This window comes from Symphalangus syndactylus, chromosome 2 (genome assembly GCF_028878055.3).
Source record: "Symphalangus syndactylus isolate Jambi chromosome 2, NHGRI_mSymSyn1-v2.1_pri, whole genome shotgun sequence".
Lineage (NCBI taxonomy): Eukaryota > Metazoa > Chordata > Mammalia > Primates > Hylobatidae > Symphalangus > Symphalangus syndactylus.
In genome coordinates this window covers 139,515,629-139,533,772 of record NC_072424.2, presented here as the reverse complement: position 1 = coordinate 139,533,772, position 18,144 = coordinate 139,515,629, and the positions used below count along the sequence as shown (strand labels likewise).

General features: G+C 42.3%; 1 protein-coding gene across 13 annotated transcripts in view; it reads left to right on the top strand.

The window, feature by feature from the left end:
* PRKN (parkin RBR E3 ubiquitin protein ligase) overlaps positions 1-18,144 on the top strand; it is a 1,390,810-nt gene that overhangs the window by 736,110 nt on the left and 636,556 nt on the right. For all 13 annotated transcript variants that reach the window (XM_055269079.2, XM_055269069.2, XM_055269111.2 and 10 more), the window contains one exon: positions 16,956-17,071. In XM_055269079.2, the coding sequence (XP_055125054.1) occupies positions 16,956-17,071 (116 nt within the window). The remainder of the gene's footprint in view (positions 1-16,955; positions 17,072-18,144) is intronic.

The following is an 18,144-nucleotide window of genomic DNA, read 5'->3' as shown; positions in this document are numbered from 1 at the left end:
ATTATCTTTTTTTTTTTTTTTTCTTTTTTTGAGACAGAGTCTTGCTCTGTCGCCCAGGCTGGAGTGCAGTGGCGCAATCTCGGCTCACTGCAAGCTCCGCCTCCCAGGTTCATGCCATTCTCCTGCCTCAGCCTCTCTGAGTAGCTGGGACTACAGGCGCCTGCCACCACACCCGGCTAATTTTTTTTTTGTATTTTTAGTAGAGATGGGGTTTCACCGTGGTCTCGATCTCCTGACCTTGTGATCTGCCTGCCTCGGCCTCCCAAAGTGCTGGGATTACAAGCGTGAGCCACCGTGCCCAGCCTGTCCTTCATTATCTTGATGTGATGTATCATGTTTATTGATCTGTTTATGTTCAACCATTCTTACATCCCTGAGAAAAATCTCACTTGATCATGATATGCTATTTTGTTGAGGATTTTTGCATTGTTGTTCATAACAGGTTGCTATAGTTTGGATATTTGACCACCCAAATCTTATGTTGAAATTTCATCACCAATATTAGAGGTAGGGCCTAGTGGGAGGTGTTTGGGTCATGGGAGCAGTCCCTCATGAATAGATTAATGCCCTGTCTCATGAAAGCTGGTTGTTTAAAAAAGAGCCTGGCACCTTCACCTGCTCTCTTGCTTTCTGTCATGTCACATGATCTCTGTACATGCTGTTTCTCCTTTGCCTGCTGCTGTGGTTGGAAGCAGACTTATTTCCATCATTTTGTTAATTGTTTCTGGTTGTTTCACATATGCTTTGTTACTTCTTTCCCTTTTATTGTTTATCATTGTGGTTTGGTGGTTTTCTGTAACAGTAGCATTTGAGTCCTTCATTTCTCCTTTGTGTGTCTGCTCTACCAGTGAGTTTTGTACTTTTGTGTGTTTTCATGATGGTACATATTGTCCTTTTCCTTCCAGATGTAGAATTTCCTTGAGCATTTCTCATAAGACTTGTCTAGTGGTGATGAATTCCTTCTGTTTGTGTCTGGGAAAGACTTAATTTCTCCTTTCTTTTTGAAGCATAGCTTTGTTGGTAGAATATTCTTCACTAGCATGTTTTTTCATTCAGCACTCTAAATATATCATCCCATTCTCTCTTGCTTGTAAGGTTTCTGCTGTGAAATCTGCTGTTTGTCTGATGGGGATATCTTTATATATGACATGACACTTTTCTCTTACTATTTTTAGAATTCTGTTTGTCTTTAACTTTTAACAGTCCGCCTCTAATGTTCCTTGAAAAAGACATTTTTGAGTCGAATTTATTTGGGATTCTTGGAGCTTCTTGTATCTGGATGTCTAAATCTCTTGCAAGACTTGAGAAGTTTTCAGATATTATTTTGTTAAATAGGCTTTCCATGTCTTTGCTCATAACTTCACCATCTGGAACACCCACCCCAAATTCCATTTGTTTGCTTTGTGGTGTCCCATATATCATTTATTTTTTAATAATTTTTTTAAATTTTTTAACTGGGTTATTTCAAATGATCTCTTTTCAAGTTCAGAATTCTTTTTTCCTCCCTGATCTCATCTTTTTTTGAAGCCCTCAATTGTATTTTTATTTCATTCATTGAATTCTCCAGATCCAGGATTTTTGTTTGGATATTTTTAAAAATATCTTTGTTTAGTTTCTCATTCAGATCATGAATTGTTTTTCTGATATTTTGTATTGTTTATTTGTGTTCTGTCATATCTCGTTGAGCTTTTTACAGTGCCTCTGATGTAGCAGTTGCTTCTTCCAATTTTATGGATTGGCTTTTGTAGAAAAAGACTACTTTTTTCTACAGATGTATTTATAATGTTGCTTTGGTAGGTCACTTTGGCTTTGATTCTAGTTGGGCACAGCAGTGTAATGTCTCAATGATTTCTTCAGCTGTAATCAGCATCAGTTGTGTCTGTGATCTCTTCAGTGGCTCAGGCAGCACTTGTTAGTAGAGGTTGCAGTAAAGCTTTTGTGGGGACAGGGACACCAAGTGGGCTGGTCTTCGGGCACAGTGGTGGCACCAGTGATTTGGGTATGCCAAACCTTGGGCTTCCAGACAGCCTGCTTGTGTGCTGGCAGTGGTGGCAGTGGGCTGGGAGGACAGGCTGGTCCTTGGGCTCCTGGGTGGTGTGTGGCATCATTCATGGCAATAGTAGTGGCAAGCCAAATCTTAGTCAGCATATGCAGGCACCAGTGGTGGTGGTGGCAGGGTGAGCAAGCCAGTGCTCAGGCCTCCAGGTGATGCATATGGGTAGATGGCCAGCAGTGGCGATGGCAGCCGGCTGAGTGGGCCTATCCTCATTCCTCTGGGAGTTGTGTGTGAGCCCTGGTGATAGCAGACAGGGAGGGTCGTTCCCCAGTCCCACAGACAGAGTATGTGGGAGCCGGCAGGCTGAGCAGGCCCATCCTCAGGGCCCTGGAAGGTGCTCATAGCCATTAATAGCAGCACGTGGGGCAGATCAATCCCCAGGTCTCCAGATGAAGCATGCAGGCACTGTCAGTGGTAGCATCAGGTGGGGCAGTCCTGTCCTTAGGTCCCCAATAGTGTATGTGGGTGCAGGCTGTGGCGACTGGGACACATTGGTCCCCAGGTCTCCATATAGCATGCTTGGGTGCCAGCAGAGGTGGTGGGGGGTATAACTGACCTATCCTCAAGCCCCAGATGGTATGCACAGGCATGAAGGACAGGGCAGGCCTGTTGACAGGCCCTGAAATCATACACAGTTGCCAGTGGCAACAGGTATGGTAGGTTGATCCCCAGATTCCCAGATGATGGTACTTCCATGCACTGGTTGGAACAGCAGCAGGAAGGTAGACCTGTCCTCAGGCCCCCTGATGTGCATGGGAACCAGCTGTAACGGGTAAGGCTGTTTGATCCCCAGGCCCTGGATAATATATATATATATTTCCAGGCACTATGAAAGTAAGGAAGGAGTAAGTGTTTATTTCAAAGTTTCAGGATATCATAATCTTCACATATCCATCAATTTAATTCATGCTATCTAAAACTTAAAAGAGATATATGTGATTATGTCCATAGTGAATCCAAATCACTTGATCAAACTTAGAAGCTTTTTGTAATAAAGTTCATTGTATATCTCCTAATGCTATACCTAATGTTAAATGATGAGTTAATGGGTGCAGCACACCAACATGGCACATGTATACATATGTAACTAACCTGCATGTTGTGCACATGTACCCTAAAACTTAAAGTATAAAAAAAAGAATAAAGCTCATTGTAAATATTTTTTTAAAAATCAGCTAAATTAAACATGATAAAGACAGCTACCATAAATTTGATTAAGTAACTTACCAAACATGTTATAATAATCAGGCAGTCAATGAAAATGCTCCCTAGTACTGGTATTATCCATTGGGTAACTTTAACCCACAGAAGATCTTTTCTGCAATTTCTTTTTGGTTCTGCTTCTCTGTGTTTATGATTTATATATTGATGTCCTCATTGTCATGTTCATGGCTCTGAGCTTTCACTCATGATTTCCATTTTATTAATAGGTTTTCTCTGTTTTTACTCTTCTTTTTTAGCTTTTAATTAAATTTTAAAATTCTTATATTCTCAAATTATGTTTAAACCTGATTGAAACACTTTAGTGTGTCCTAGTTATGTTTCCTGAAAATTTTTCTTTTTATTTTTTTATTTATTTATTTTTTCAGATGGAGTCTCGCTGTGTTGCTCAAGCTGGAGTGCAGTGCGGGATCTTGCCCCACTGCAACCCCTGCCTCCTGGGCTCAAGCGATTCTCCTGCCTCAGCCTCCTTAGTGGCTGTGATTACATGCGCGCCCCACTACACCCAGCTAATTTTTTGTATTTTTAGTAGAGACGGGTTTTCACTATGTTGGCCAGGCTGGTCTCAAATTCCTGACCTCAGGTGATCCGCCTGCCTCGGCATCCCAAAGTGCTGGCATAAGCCACCATGTCCAGCCCTGAAGAATTTTCTTTAGGTTAAAATTTTTTTTTTTTTTCCCGTTTGGAAGAACCGACTCTTCCTGACTTTTCCCCAACAATGATGGAAGGCAGGGGCCACCAGCTTTTCTCTCCTGGCGGGGGCACAAGCTGTACAGGAGTCTTTTGCCCTCACGCATAAACTGTGCCCATAGATGCCATCTCTTGAGAATTGTTCTATACTGATAAGCCTGGGCTAAGAGGGAGCGTTGCTCACTCTAACAGTTCCTCATCTTGCCTTGTGGGATGTGTTTCTTTATTTTTACATATGCCTCTTAGGAACCCGACGATGCTGCACTGTTTGCCATCTTCCTTCTTTGCCTCTCCAACACAGCATGCATTTCTCAAAAAATAGAGGAGAGATGAACAAATAAATAACCTTAATGGTGTCCTTATGACACAAAAGGTTTGGTGTTATTTAACTTATTTTAGATGCAGTATTAATTGGACTCTGAAATTTTTCAGTCAATCTATATAACATCAGCCCTCAATATCCACAGCTTCCGCATTTTTGGATTCAATCATCGGCTGAAAATATTCAAAAATAAAAACAAAAAATAACACAATAATTAAAAATAATATACATTTAAAAAGTAATGCAGTGTAACAACTGTATACTCAGCATTTACATTGTATTAGGTATTCTACATAATCTGAAGATGATTTAGAGTATACAGGAAGATGTGCGTAGGTTATATGCAAATACTACACCATGTTATATCAGGAACTTGAGTATCTGCAGATTTTGCTATCTGGGGGGATTACTGAAACCAGTCCCTCCTGGATACTGAGGCATGATCATATATATAAAGCACACATGCCTACACCCATCGATATATATTTTGCATAAGTAGGATGGCTGGTTGAGTTTTTAATTCTTCCATTTGTTATCAGTTGTACTGGCATGTTAAAAAAAAAAAAAAAACTCAGTGTAACACTTATTTTCCAGTTTTAGTCATCTTAGTTTTCTGGTGTATGGTTTATAGGTAAATGTACAGATTACATTTTATTTTCTTCTTTTCCTAATGAGGAAATAAAGTAAATATATAGAATGTGAGAAAGTATTAAATTGTATTAAGCACTTGCCTTTGCCCAGTTTGTCTTGAGTGGAATGTTTATGATGGCTTGTGCAGGCTGCAATAAAGAAGACACGAATAAAAAGAAGCTTTAAATTCTACTTGCTAAAGAAACAAGGACTTTTGAGCGAAAAAAGTTTAGATTCCAAGTCTAAAGTCATTTAAAATGTTTTAAAGCTAGGCTGTTTTTTATTGCTCAATATTTCTTTTTGCTCATAGCCAACAGACCAGTTATATTATCGTTTTGTGAATTATCGCTATCAAAAGGTATGTTTCTCTTACACTTTCCCTGCCCAGACTGGACACTGTGAAGTTGCTGTGGCTGCGTTTCTCAGGCTCTGGCTGTTCTGCTCTCACTTGGTCCAGGGAGTGGGGGTGATTTTCCATATAAACAGCACAATGGATTCAACAACAACAGCAGTAAATGTTAGGAGGAATATGTTGGTGTCAGAAGCTCTCATCGCACCTGACTTCTCAATGAAACTGGTGATGAACCCTTCCCGTACAAAAACTAAGTGAACTACACCTCCAGCTGTCGAACCCTCCTAGTTCTCACCCCGCTCCAGCTCTTCCCCTCTCTCAGTTGTCCGAATTGTAACTCAAAAGGTGGAATATCAAGGTCTTTAAAAAAAAAAAAAGGACACTACAGACTAACCAAAGAGCAGGGAGAGAACAGAGTGAATTACTTAATTCCCAAGAATAGTGATGTTGGGGAGGGAAGACCTAAACTGGGGCTTAGCTCAAGAGAGTTTTTAGCTTCACCCAGGAAAGAATTCAAGAACAAGCTGACAGTAGAAGAAAACCACTTTATCGAAGCAGCAGTGTTACAGCTCCGGTGGTGTTACAGCTCCGTGACTGCTTCTGCAGAGCAGGGCTACCCTGTAGGCAGAGAGTGGCAGCTCAGGGCAGTTCTACAGTCATATTTATACCTACTTGTAATTACATGCAGATTAAGGGGCAATTTGTGCAGAAATTTCTAGGAAAAGAGTAGTAACTTCTGGGTCATTGGGTCATTGCCACAAAGGGGGTGGTAACTCCTGGATGTTGCCATGGCAATGGTAAACTGACATGACACACTGGTGGATGTATCTTATGGAGAGCTTAGGCACTGGACGTAATTGTAGACTAGCTAAAACAGGGACAGGATCAAAGAAGGCCTCCGGGGTTGAAGATAGATACACTGAGGCCTGAAAGACACTAGGGATTTGAAAGGCAAAATGAGTGGACAAAGCAGAGGAAGAAGACAGGTCCTGCTGAGCTCAAACCACAAGCAAGGGGCCAGAGTGAAGGGGGGAAGTCCAGCCCCCCCTCAAAGGGTCTCCATGGCAGGCCAAGGGAGAGGTGGGCAGGTGGGGAGGCAGTGAGGCAAGGAAGTTAGAAAGTCTATAAGGCCTTGCTTGGCCAGTGTGCTTGGCCTGGAAGATAATTAACCCGGACAATGAAATGATTACATAATTCTTCTGCATTATTTGCCATTGTTGATTAGAATAAGTGTTTTGCACATTTAGAAATAAATGTAAAATAATACTGTCTTCTAGAGACTCCCTAGAAACTGTTAGGAATGTAGTAACTCATCTAGGGATGGTGAGTCATAATGAATTTTCAAAACCGTGACCTGTCTCCTCAGTTTCTTGTAAATAATTACCAGCTAACACATGTTTGTTTATATGTCCTCTCCTGGAGGTCATTTCATGGAATCGAACCATCGGTGGTGGGAGATTACAAAAGGAAATACTCCACGTTAACAACAAGATATTTTAACATCTTATTTATCTGAGCACAAAAGCTGGAAAGCTTGGCCTAAACATGCAACTAGCAAATGTTTTGGGTGCCATTATGTTCTTGAAGCTGACATATTATGTTCTTGAAGCTGACATATTATGTGAAACCTTTAGCTTCTAAAGGAGAGAGAGAACAGCTAGAATAATAAATTATCTTTTACTGTCTGGCTAGGCTACAAAATTGAAAGGGAAGAGATATGCTCGATTTATAAACTGAGCAGATGACATCGCATAAGTCACTGCGATTATGTTGAGGTGAGATGGAAGTTACAATCTCCAAATGTTTGTTGGAATTGGGAGAGAAATGCAGGGGAAGCTAGTACCACACCAGAGCCACTAGTCCATTGAACATCAAACCTAAGGAAAGAAAAACACACACGGCTGCTGTGTTGTGTGTAATCCCGATCGTCTCCCCTGGAATGGCCATTCATGCCCAAGAATGAGTCAGAGATCAGGGAAGGCAGCCTGCTCTGGCCGGCAGAGTTGTCCTGCTCACTCTCAGGGAGGCTGTGCAGTGTGGAGTAATTGCAACTTCGACAACTGTCCCTTAGTTCTAGAGCGTCTGGAGTCAGGGACCCTTCATGAATGCTAACAGCAAGAACATTATGCATAAGTAAAGAAATATCAACAAACATAGTGGAAGCATTTGCTCTGAAAAATTCCCCCTGATAGATTATCTAGGGGACAACGCCTAAGGCCAAAGCTTTCTCCAAGATAATAAAGGAAAATCCTTGTTTTGCAGTCTGAAAGATAATATGGAAATCAGTCTTGGAAGTGCCTATAGGCACTACTAAATTAAAGAATGAAAAAATCAGCCAGGGATTATGGTGGCTGACACCTGTAGTCCCAGCACTTCGAGAGGCCGAGGCAGGTGGATCACCTGAGGTCAGGAGTTCCAGACCATCCTGGCCAACGTGGCAAAACCCCGTCTCTACTAAAAAACAAAAATTAACCCAGCACAGTAGCACACCCCTGTAATCCCAGCTACTCAGGAGGCTGAGGCAGGAGAATTGCTTGAACCCAGGGGACGGAGGTTGCAGTGAGCCAAGGTCACGCCTCTGCACTCCAGTCTGGGCGACAGAATGAGACACCATCTCAAAATAAATAAATAAATAAAAATTAATAAGTAGGGAAACATCAGGCATAGCTGGATCCAGGGTCCAAGTGATGTCTCTCTTGGAGACTGTCTCTTTCTCATCATTTTTTCCTTCTGAGCACTGGCTTGGTTCTCAGACAGGTGTCTCATTGTGGTCACATGTATGAGGCTGTTTTATTCTGACTGACGAGGCCAGAGCTGCCTGTTCACCCCTGGGCTAGGGAGGGGAAAAGGAGGTACAGCCATCTGAGCTTGTTGGAGCAAGTACCTTGAGCTAGGAAAGAGAATATTAGTTTTCCTAGTTTCCACGCATTTTATAAGGGTCAGTAATGGCTGCAAACCTTTTATTTTACTTTTCAGGAATCACTTTTAACATCTTCTTTAACAATCTCCCTTTTGCTCTTAAAGTTATAAACATCAAATTATGGCTGAGTGGCATTACACCTGGAATAAACTTCAAGGCACATTGAAGAACTTACAATCAGGCAGAGAAGGGGAGGATGTGGGTTGTTCTATTAGCCAACTTTTGTTTTAGGTTAGACGTCTTGAAGACATGTACCATAAACTGACAGGCTCCTTCTCAGCAAAGTTTTGACATGGTTTTGCTTTGTGTGGGAGTCTATTGATTTTCTTTCTCCTGATAAACTTTGCACATCATCTGGAGGCTTTATTAACATCTTGAGAGAAAACAAACTTGCAATTGAACATGATGATAGACTCATTAACTTTTTAGGTCTGATCTGTTTGACTAGGTGTAACTTAATTGTAAAACTGACATTGTTAATTTAACAAAGTGTACATTTATTATACAGTCCTACAATTTGCGTAGTTATTTTGTATCAGAACTGATAAAATGAGTTACTGGATTTATGTAATACCCAGTAAGTCGAACACTTCAGTATGAAGGCTAAGACACAATAAAGAAGTCACAAGATAAACAGGCTTTGCCATGGCTATTTTAAAGGCTTTATTTATGTACTAGGTAGAGAATGTTGTGGTTATGCTTTATCTGGCATTTTTTGATTTGTTTTTGTGGAGTTTCTGTTTGTTTTTAAAGACAGGGTCTTGCTATGTTGCCTTTGCTGGTCTCAAATTCCTGGGCTCAAGCGATCCTCCTGCCTCAGCCTCCCAAATAGCTGGGACAACAGGTGTATTCCACCCTACCCAGCTGGAATGTTTTAACTTAGAGAAAATTAAAACTTTAAGATTAATAATGAAACCTCTGCATGGATAGGAAGACTTAAAACTAGTAGTTGTGTCTTAGAAAAGAATCTGTATCTCACTAACGAGGAACTATTCTAGCCTGGACAGTTTCTGAGGAGAGAGTAACTGGGGAATATCTGTTGCTGTTAGCTACAAACAGGATTTTAGGTTTGTGAGAGGCATTTAGATTGATTTGAAGTGACAGGCTGTCTGTCTTAACTTGGTAACTGTGAGAAACTTTCTGATATAGATGTAAGATACTTATTATGAGTTCATCTCATAAGCAGTAACCTCAGCCCTGTATCCTGTTAATATCATCAGAAAATTTGGATGGATAGTCTTTTGACCGGTATAGTTGAGTTTAATCTCAATACACAATGTATATTTGTGTGAGTATTTCTGTATCTTCAATACATATTTCACAATATCTGAATATATATATATATATATATATTTTTTTTTTTGTGGAGGCTGATTAGAATGTGTCACCACTAACAAAGGGTGACACTTGGAGAATTTTGATCTCACACAGGGTCCACCTCATGGCGGTGCAGCAGTCATCTGCTGGTGGCTTTCAGACCCAAGCCACCTTTTCCCCCTCTATGCTCTGTAAGTTGGGGCTGTTTCTGGAGATGGGAGGGCCAAGAGGAGGCAGAAGCCAGGGGCGTTTCTCCCTCTCTCTCCAGGGGACATCTCTGGCAGTGGCTTCATCCCATTCATTGTCACACTCCCAACCAGACAGCCCAGCCGCAGAGCTATGGTGACTCCAATACCTTCTCCCATTGTCCTCTAGCCCCAGATGGCAGCTGTGCAATAATGACGCTAATCTCAAGTGGCTTCCTTTCTCTGTTTAGTTCTCCTGTGCTTCCATGCCTCTATAACTAATCTCATTCAATTCCGTCAGTTGAACTACTTGGTGTGGGCCCTGTTTTCCTAACTATACCCTGAGCCATGCAAATAGCTATGCAGTTACATGTTAAGTATAAACCCTATACCCATTGCAACCTTGTTAGTGAAAAGTGTCTGTCCCCATTGCTTTATCAAGAGAAGGATAGTTTTTTTTCTTTTGGGGAATATTAACTAAGAAGGATTTGGAGACTAGAATGGAATTTAACTCTTTGTGAAGATAGATGTAATATTTCGTTTGGAAAACATAATTGTTAAACAATATCTATAAACATAAAATTTAGGATGTTTAATAAAAGCTGTTAGAAGGATCATGGGTAAATAAGTCAGGTCTTACTGCTAATGATTTTTTCAGATTTGACCATATTATGACTGATAAGCAGGGCTTTCAAGCCACTTGTCATCTATTTTTATCATAATTTGAAATCTATCAAATTGTATTTCAGTTTGGCTAATTAGCTTCTGATCGTAAATGTGTTTATACAGTTGGATTCTTGGTGTCAATCTAATTTTCAGATTTTGCTAGGTTATTTATTCCATTCTTGTTGCTCTAGTTTTCCTCTTTGTGAGTGGTACTGCTTATGAGTCATGGATAAAGGGACATAAGTGAGCAGGAGTGGCTTCCAGGAATGCCACGGTCCAGGTGACATCTTCCTGCTCTTCTCCCCTGGTCCCCCTTTGATTTGTATGGGTCTGATGTGATTCGGAGGGTCAGGCTTCGACAGTGAGGAGGAGAAGGGAAGTGAGTTATGATGAAAGAGAAGAATGGAAGGAAGGGATCACAGCCTTGTCCAGAGAAATGGTAAAAGCATAAGTAGCCTTTCTAAGAACTTGAGGAATACAACTTTGTTGGGTTTTCCATTTAATACTAATGAAGTGGAAAACGGGCCGGGTGCGGTGGCTCTTGCCTGTATTCCCAGTACTTTGAAAGGCTGAGGTGGGTGGATCACTTGAGGTCAGGAATTCGAGACCAGCCTGGCCAACCTGGTAAAACCCCATCTCTACTAAAAATACAAAAAATTAGCCAGGCATGGTGGCACACACCTATGATCCCAGCTATTCAGGAGGCTGAGACATGAGATTTGCTTGAACTGGGAGGCGTAGGTCGCGGTAAGCCAAGATCGTGCCACTGCATTCCAGCCTGGGTTACAGGGGGAGACTGTGTCTCAGAAAAATAAATAAAGTTGAAAACGCTTGTGGCATTTAGCAGTGTCACAATATAAAGCCAAGCACATTTTCTAAGGCCTTATTTTTTTCAAGTATAAAATCATTTAGGCTATCATTTGAAAAAAAAAAAAAAAAAGGCCATTTGCTGTTATAGGTTTTAGCTCCCTAGCTAATTAAGGTTTCCCAGAAGTGACTATTGGTATACAAATGAAATGAGTAAGCCCCTGGGAATTACAGCTCCTGATTAGGTGGGGGAATCTTTTTGTAGCTGATTTATCTGTGAACTAATATTTGTAAGAGGTGGGGTGGGCCGCTCGGAGACTCAGTTTACCCACAGTAAAGGATTCTGTTCCAGCCACACTAGAATTGACAGCTGGGCTTCATGATGAAGAGGACACTCCCCGGCTGCTCCCCCAGAATACTCTGCTTCCCTAGTGACCGAGAAGCAACTTCCCCGGCCAACCCCTGCACACACTAGAACTCCAACAATGCCACCTTGAGCAGCCTTGCCTCAGGCATAACCACTGTCGCTCAGCACAGCTGGAGATGTTTCTTGGGCCACTTGGCTTGGGCCCTGCCATGCCCCAGTGACCTCACAACCTTCTGACCAGCCTTCTTGGACTCCAGCTAGAAAGCTTTCCTGTCTTTGACTTTTTTAATTTTTTAAACTGAGTAATTAAGAGAAACAAAACAGAATTCAGAGACAGTTAATCCCAAAGAATCATGCCACTGTCTGTGAGATGACACCCATGTGTGAGCAAGCCATCTCAGACACCCAAGATGGAATTTTCGAAAAAGGCCCTTCTTACTTCTATTATGTGTTCCTTTATTGTCTGCTGGTTTTGAATACAGATTGGAAATGTCAGAAAAGACTTCAACAATGCAGTCCACTGATTGTATAGGAGCAGAAATGACCAGATCGGCCGGGCGCGGTGGCTCACACCTGTAATCCCAGCACTTTGGGAGACTGAGGCAGGTGGATCACCTGAGGTCTGGAGTTCGAGACCAGCTGACTAACACGGTGAAACCCCATCTCTACTAAAAATACAAAAAATTAGTTGGGCATGGTGGCACATGCCTGTAATCTCAGCTACTTGGGAGGCTGAGGCAGGAGAATCACTTGAACCCGGGAGGCAGAGGCTGCAGTGAGCCAAGATCGCACCATTGCACTCTAGCTTGGGCAAAAAGAGCAAAACTCCTATCTCAAAAAAATAAAATAAAAATCACTCTGCTAATTAGCCTGCAAGAAATGGTATTATTATTGAGAAGCAATTCTCCATGGGTCTCTCATTTGTCCACTCATCTCTGAGGGAGGCACCAACTTGTTCTGACCCATCTTTTCAAGGAAGTTTTAGAGCAAATGACCTTGAAAGTAGAGAAGATAGGGCCAGGCGCAGTGGCTCACGCCTGTACAATCCCAGCACTTTGGGAGGCCGAGGTGGGCGGATCACAAGGTCAGAAGATCGAGACCATCCTGGCTAACACAGTGAAACCCCATCTCTACTAAAAATACAAAAAATTAGCCGGGTGTGGTAGCAGACGCCTTGTGGTCCCAGCTACTTGGGAGGCTGAGGCAGAATGGTGTGAACCCGGGAGGCGGAGCTTGCAGTGAGTCAAGATAGGGCCACTGCACTCCATCCTGGGCAACAGAGAAGACTGTCGCAAAAAAAAAAAAAAAAAAAAGTAGAGAAGATAATGCTTCTCTCCAGATCAAAAGGCAGATTTGCTTATTATGAAGTATAGTAAAGACAATGTCTCCCTTTACGATGAAAGGATGGCCTGCTTAGAACTATTTATAGAAGATTTGAGTTTCCTAAGCTCAGAGTTCTCAGCTGTGATGCAAAACCAGTGCACCTGTAGAATCTGACTTAGCCCGTCTGCTTCAACCCTGAGAGACGTGTGGAGGGGAACTGGTGTCATATGACGCTCATGCTTCTTTCTCCCTGTGCTCTGAGTTCTGCAGTCCTTTGTCTCTGATCCAGGAGTCTCTTGTCTTCTGTCAGCTTTTACGATACTGTGGCAAACTAACTTGTTAACTTGCAAGCTGGGTAAAATCTCACATTCTTCACAATTCTTGCCAGTTATTCTAATACTACAACAAAAACATTCTTTCATAAAAATTGGTGGAGAAAGCACCGAAATTTACTGATGAGGCATACAGGGTTGGCAATGTGAGTTTTAGTTTTATCACACTATATGTATTACTAGAATTTTTCAACTATCTGTAACTTCTTATACCATTATCTATAAACACCTACCTCCAATAAAAAGGCTTTTATCTGCTTGAATTTTATCTGGTGTTAGAACAATTTGTGATTTGTTAGCTGAATGTCTACTGCAGCTTTCTGTAAGCTAAGAAAAAACATAAATGCTTTCTATCTATTTATCTGTATATGAAATACTTTCTCAATAGTCCTGCCAACTCAGCTGTTTTGGAGGAATTACTTTACGTTTCGAACAAGGATTTTTTTCATGTCTGCAAAAAGCAGTCATAGCTAGCTCAGTGTATTTCATAAGGGTCAGTCATGTCCTTCAGACTTTTCGTTTTGGTGTTCAGACATTGTTTTAAATCTCTTTCTCAATACCCTTGAGCTGGCCGTTGAAGGATTTGTTGCATTTCAAAAGATTGAGTAAAAGGAATGTGATCCTATGTTCAGGAAAACATAACCAAACAAAAAAATCAGCCGGCATGATTTCCATGCTGCTGTGGGGAAGGTCCTGGACTCATGGGCAGGACTCCACAGGCATGCCTCAGCCTGGACCCATCACACACACTGGACATCCCATCCACTCCAGCAAGACTCCACACACACACACCTCCATGGGCTGAGGACTGCAGGTGTGAGGGCCGGCTGATACTCCACTGCCCCAGATAGGATAGGTTTAGTTAACTAAATTATACCACCTGGGATTGGTGAGACTTGTAGTGAAGAACAGCCTGGGTTCCAAATCCCGGGCTTTGGGATACTTCTCTTTAAAATGGCACACTCAGCTGGGCGCAGTGGCTCACACCTGTAATCCCAGCACTTTGGGAGGTCGAGGCAGGTGGGTCACTTGAGGTCAGGAGTTCAAGACCAGCCTGGCCAACATGGTGAAACCCCATCTCTACAAAAATACAAAAATTACCCTGGCATGATGGCAGGTGCCTGTAATCCCAGCTACTCGGGAAGCCAAGGAGGGAGAATCACTTGAACCTGGGAGGTGGAGGTTGCAGTGAGCCAAGATTGCTCTAATGCATTGCAGCCTAGGCGATAGAGTGAGACTCTGTCTCAAAAAAAAAAAAAAGTAAAATGGCACACTCCAGATTTTTGAGAGTCACATATGTTATGTAAGATGTAGCATTATTTTCAGACGTGGTAAGCGACCTGCTACAGCAGCAGTCTTGCAAGAGAGTAACTAGAGTTTACTCACTTTGCCTCTGACATTGGTGGAGCTCAGGTTTCTCACAGTGTGGGCCCCTGAGCGGTAGGAACAACATCACCTGGCAAGTTGTTTGAAATGCGAATCTTGATGCCATCCCAGAAATTACAAAAATGCCAGGGTGGGTTCAGCAATCTCTGGTTTAACAAGCCCGTGCCCTCTCCCACCCAAGTGATTCTGATGCACACTACAGCTGCAGACCAAGGGGTGTTACTCAGGGTATCACATGTCAGAGGAGAATGAGGTTAGTAAATTATAAATAGGAAAAGAAGAAATTAAATATTGCTGTCAAACGTGTAAGGGGATAACATATAGCATTTATTAAGTAAATGATAAATAGCATTGATTAAATAGCGTTTTTTAATCTATTGTTTTTCATTTAAGAAGTATATGTCAGGCTGGGCATGTTACAGGCTCACACCTGTAATCCCAGCACTTTGGGAGGCCAAGGCAGGTGGATCACGAGGTCAGGAGATCGAGACCATCCTGGCTAAAACAGTGAAACCCCATCTCTACTAATACAAAAAATTAGCCAGGCGTGGTGGCGGGCACCTGTAATACCAGCTACTCGGGAGGCTGAGGCAGGAGAATGGCATGAACCCAGGAGGCAGAGTTTGCAGTGAGCCGAGATCGTGCCACTGTACTCCAACCTGGGCAACAGAGACTCCATCTCAAAAAAAAAAAAAAAAAGAAGTATATGTCATGCCTATCCTAATGTCAGTCACTGTTAGAATACAAATATGAATAACGCATTCTACAAATGTCTCATCGTGGACAGCTGTGGCCTGCAGGGAAAAATCCAACTTGCCACATATTTTGTAAATAAGGTTTTGTTAGGACACAGCCACACCCATTCATTTGCGTACTGCTTATGGCTGTTTTTAGCTACAAGGCCAAGTTGAGAAGTGTGACAAAAGACCATATAACCCACAAAACCAAAAGCACTTAATATGTAATATCTGGCACTTTACATCAAAGTTTGTCAATACCAGGTCAAGTGTTTTAAGGGAAAATCATTCCCACATTTCAGGTAGTTAAACACAAGTGGAGTTAGGAGTAAGTGTGGTATGCAGGGGTTATTCTGTCATCCAGTAAAATATATGTATTTTTTTTTCAGTAGCAAAAAATTTAGCTTCACAGACGTTAGTATCATGAAAGGTATACAGACTTTGGGACAAGAAGCAGAGCAATTGCTGGCCAAACGCCTTGGTGTGTGAGTGAACAGAAGGAGAGTGAGAATAAATATAGAAGTTAGAACAGGAAAAAGTAAAGAGAAAACATGGTTGGGATGGGAGAATATTATTAATCAAAAGAACATGACCTATGTGAAAAGCTAAAATGAGGGAGTATGTGGCAGGACCTGGCTGGGGAAAGGAACTAAGAAGCAGCAAGATACTGGATTGGAACATTCCAGTTGCCTGGCACAGAGGGTGGGCGGCAGAGTCTTCGTAGGAATGCTGGGGTGTTGCTGCCAGGCAGAAAAGAGGCAGACTCCAGGTGGGGCTGGGAGAGCCATGCTCTGCTGCACTCTCGGCTGGAATGTAGTGGGGGTAATCTCGGCTCATTGCAACCTCAAGTGATTCTCCTGCCTCAGCCGGGCTCAAGCGATTTTCCTGCCTCAGCCTCTCGAGTAGCTAGGATTACAGTCATGTGCTGCCATGCCCGGCTAATTTTCGTATTTTTAGTAGAGATGGGGTTTCGCCATGTTGGCCAGGCTGGTCTCGAATTCTTGACCTCAGGTGATCCACCTGCCTCAGCCTCCCAAAGTGCTGGGATTACAGGCGTGAGCCAACGTGCCCAGACTCTGCTATACTTCTGTGTCTACCAGGGGTCCATGTGTAGTTGTGTGGCTATTTATAGTAGGGCTCTCTCAATTCCTGACTCTGCTAAATGACTAACCATGTAGTGATACTGGAGAAAAAGCACTGGATTTCCCTGCGGGGAGCTTGAGTCACTTCTTGGCTTCACCTCTTACTGTTTGACCCATGGGCACATCATTTCATGGCTTCACGTCTCCTCTTTCCTCATTAGTGAGAGGCTTCCTCCCACCTCCACGTCGTGTGATTCTTCTAGACTCACTTATCATCGAGGGGCATGGCTAAAAGAAGGTCACAGCGTATTTCTCCAGCTCCCTTGCTTAAAGAGCAAAAGAATAGCAGAGACTCAGGGCCCTTGTAAAACGGAATCGTTGACCGCTTTTGCACAAGGTCATCCGTTCCTGGGAAAGGTTTGATGCTGATTTATTTCCATCTCACACCTCATACATAACAGATTTCTTCTCTTGCCCAAAGAGATTGTCTACTGTCGAAACGTTTAGAGGAAAAATGAGCAGCCGAGATCCACATGTGTGATCGTATTTATCTTTCTTTCAGGAATTTTTCTTTAAATGTGGAGCACACCCCACCTCTGACAAGGAAACATCAGTGGCTTTGCACCTGATTGCAACAAATAGTCGGAACATCACTTGCATTACGTGCACAGACGTCAGGTAAGGATCTAAAAATAGTGTCACTCCCCCCAGAGACGTCAGGTAAGGATCCAAAAATAGCGTCACTCCCCCCTTTACTTCCCCAATACCGTTCTGCCATACGAGCCTTCCTCAGTGAACTCTCTTTCCTGGGGAGTGTCTGCTTTGTTTTGATGCATCTGCCCAATTTGGGTATATTTGAATGTGAGGAAACAATTGAAAATGCCAGTGACTTAGTTTAAGTAGGTAAATAGGGTACTAAGATGGGAGATGGCATATCTACAATAGTGTGTGTAATCTTAGTTGATATTAAAATATAAGCTCACATATTTGAGTATAAAATGTAAACTCATCCATTAAGTTCCAAAATAAAATTAAAATATGGTGCTAACATTAGAGATGTTAACATTAGGCATGTGCCACCACACCCAGCTAATTTTTTGTATTTTTAGTAGAGACAGGGTTTCCCCATGTTGGCCAGGCTGGTCTTGAACTCCTGACCTCAGGTGATCTGCGCACTTCAGCCTCCCAAAGTTCTGGGATTACAGGCATGAGCCACTGCACCCGGCCAGGAATGGAAAAACGATTTACGAACACCATAACACGTAGCCCATACATTTTATTTTTACAATGTCTTTTCCATACGTTTCAGTTCTCCATATTCGCCTATACTTATGCTGAGGCTTCACACACATTCATACACTCAAAATGAAAGCAGCTAGTTTGGGACCTTGTTATTTCCAATCCCAGTGAACACAGGAAAAGCAAGCAAATGTGGAGATGGCCTGTTAGTGAAAAAAGGGAAAATGACTCAATGTGAATTGCAGTGCAGGAGCCAAGGACAGAGTGGAAGAAACTGAGTCTGTTTGCAGAGTAGGCAATTCAGAGTACCATTCCTTACTCTACACTTTCCGAATGGACAGAGAAAAGAAATTAGCTTCATTACATGTTCTTTGAAGTTGGCTAAGAAGCTCAAACTGCAATAGTGAGAACTTAGCCCTCATATCAGGAAGAAATTTTTTTTTTTTTTTTTTTTTTTTTTTTTTTGAGAAGGAGTTTCGCTCTTGTTGCCCAGGCTGGAGTGCAATGGCTCG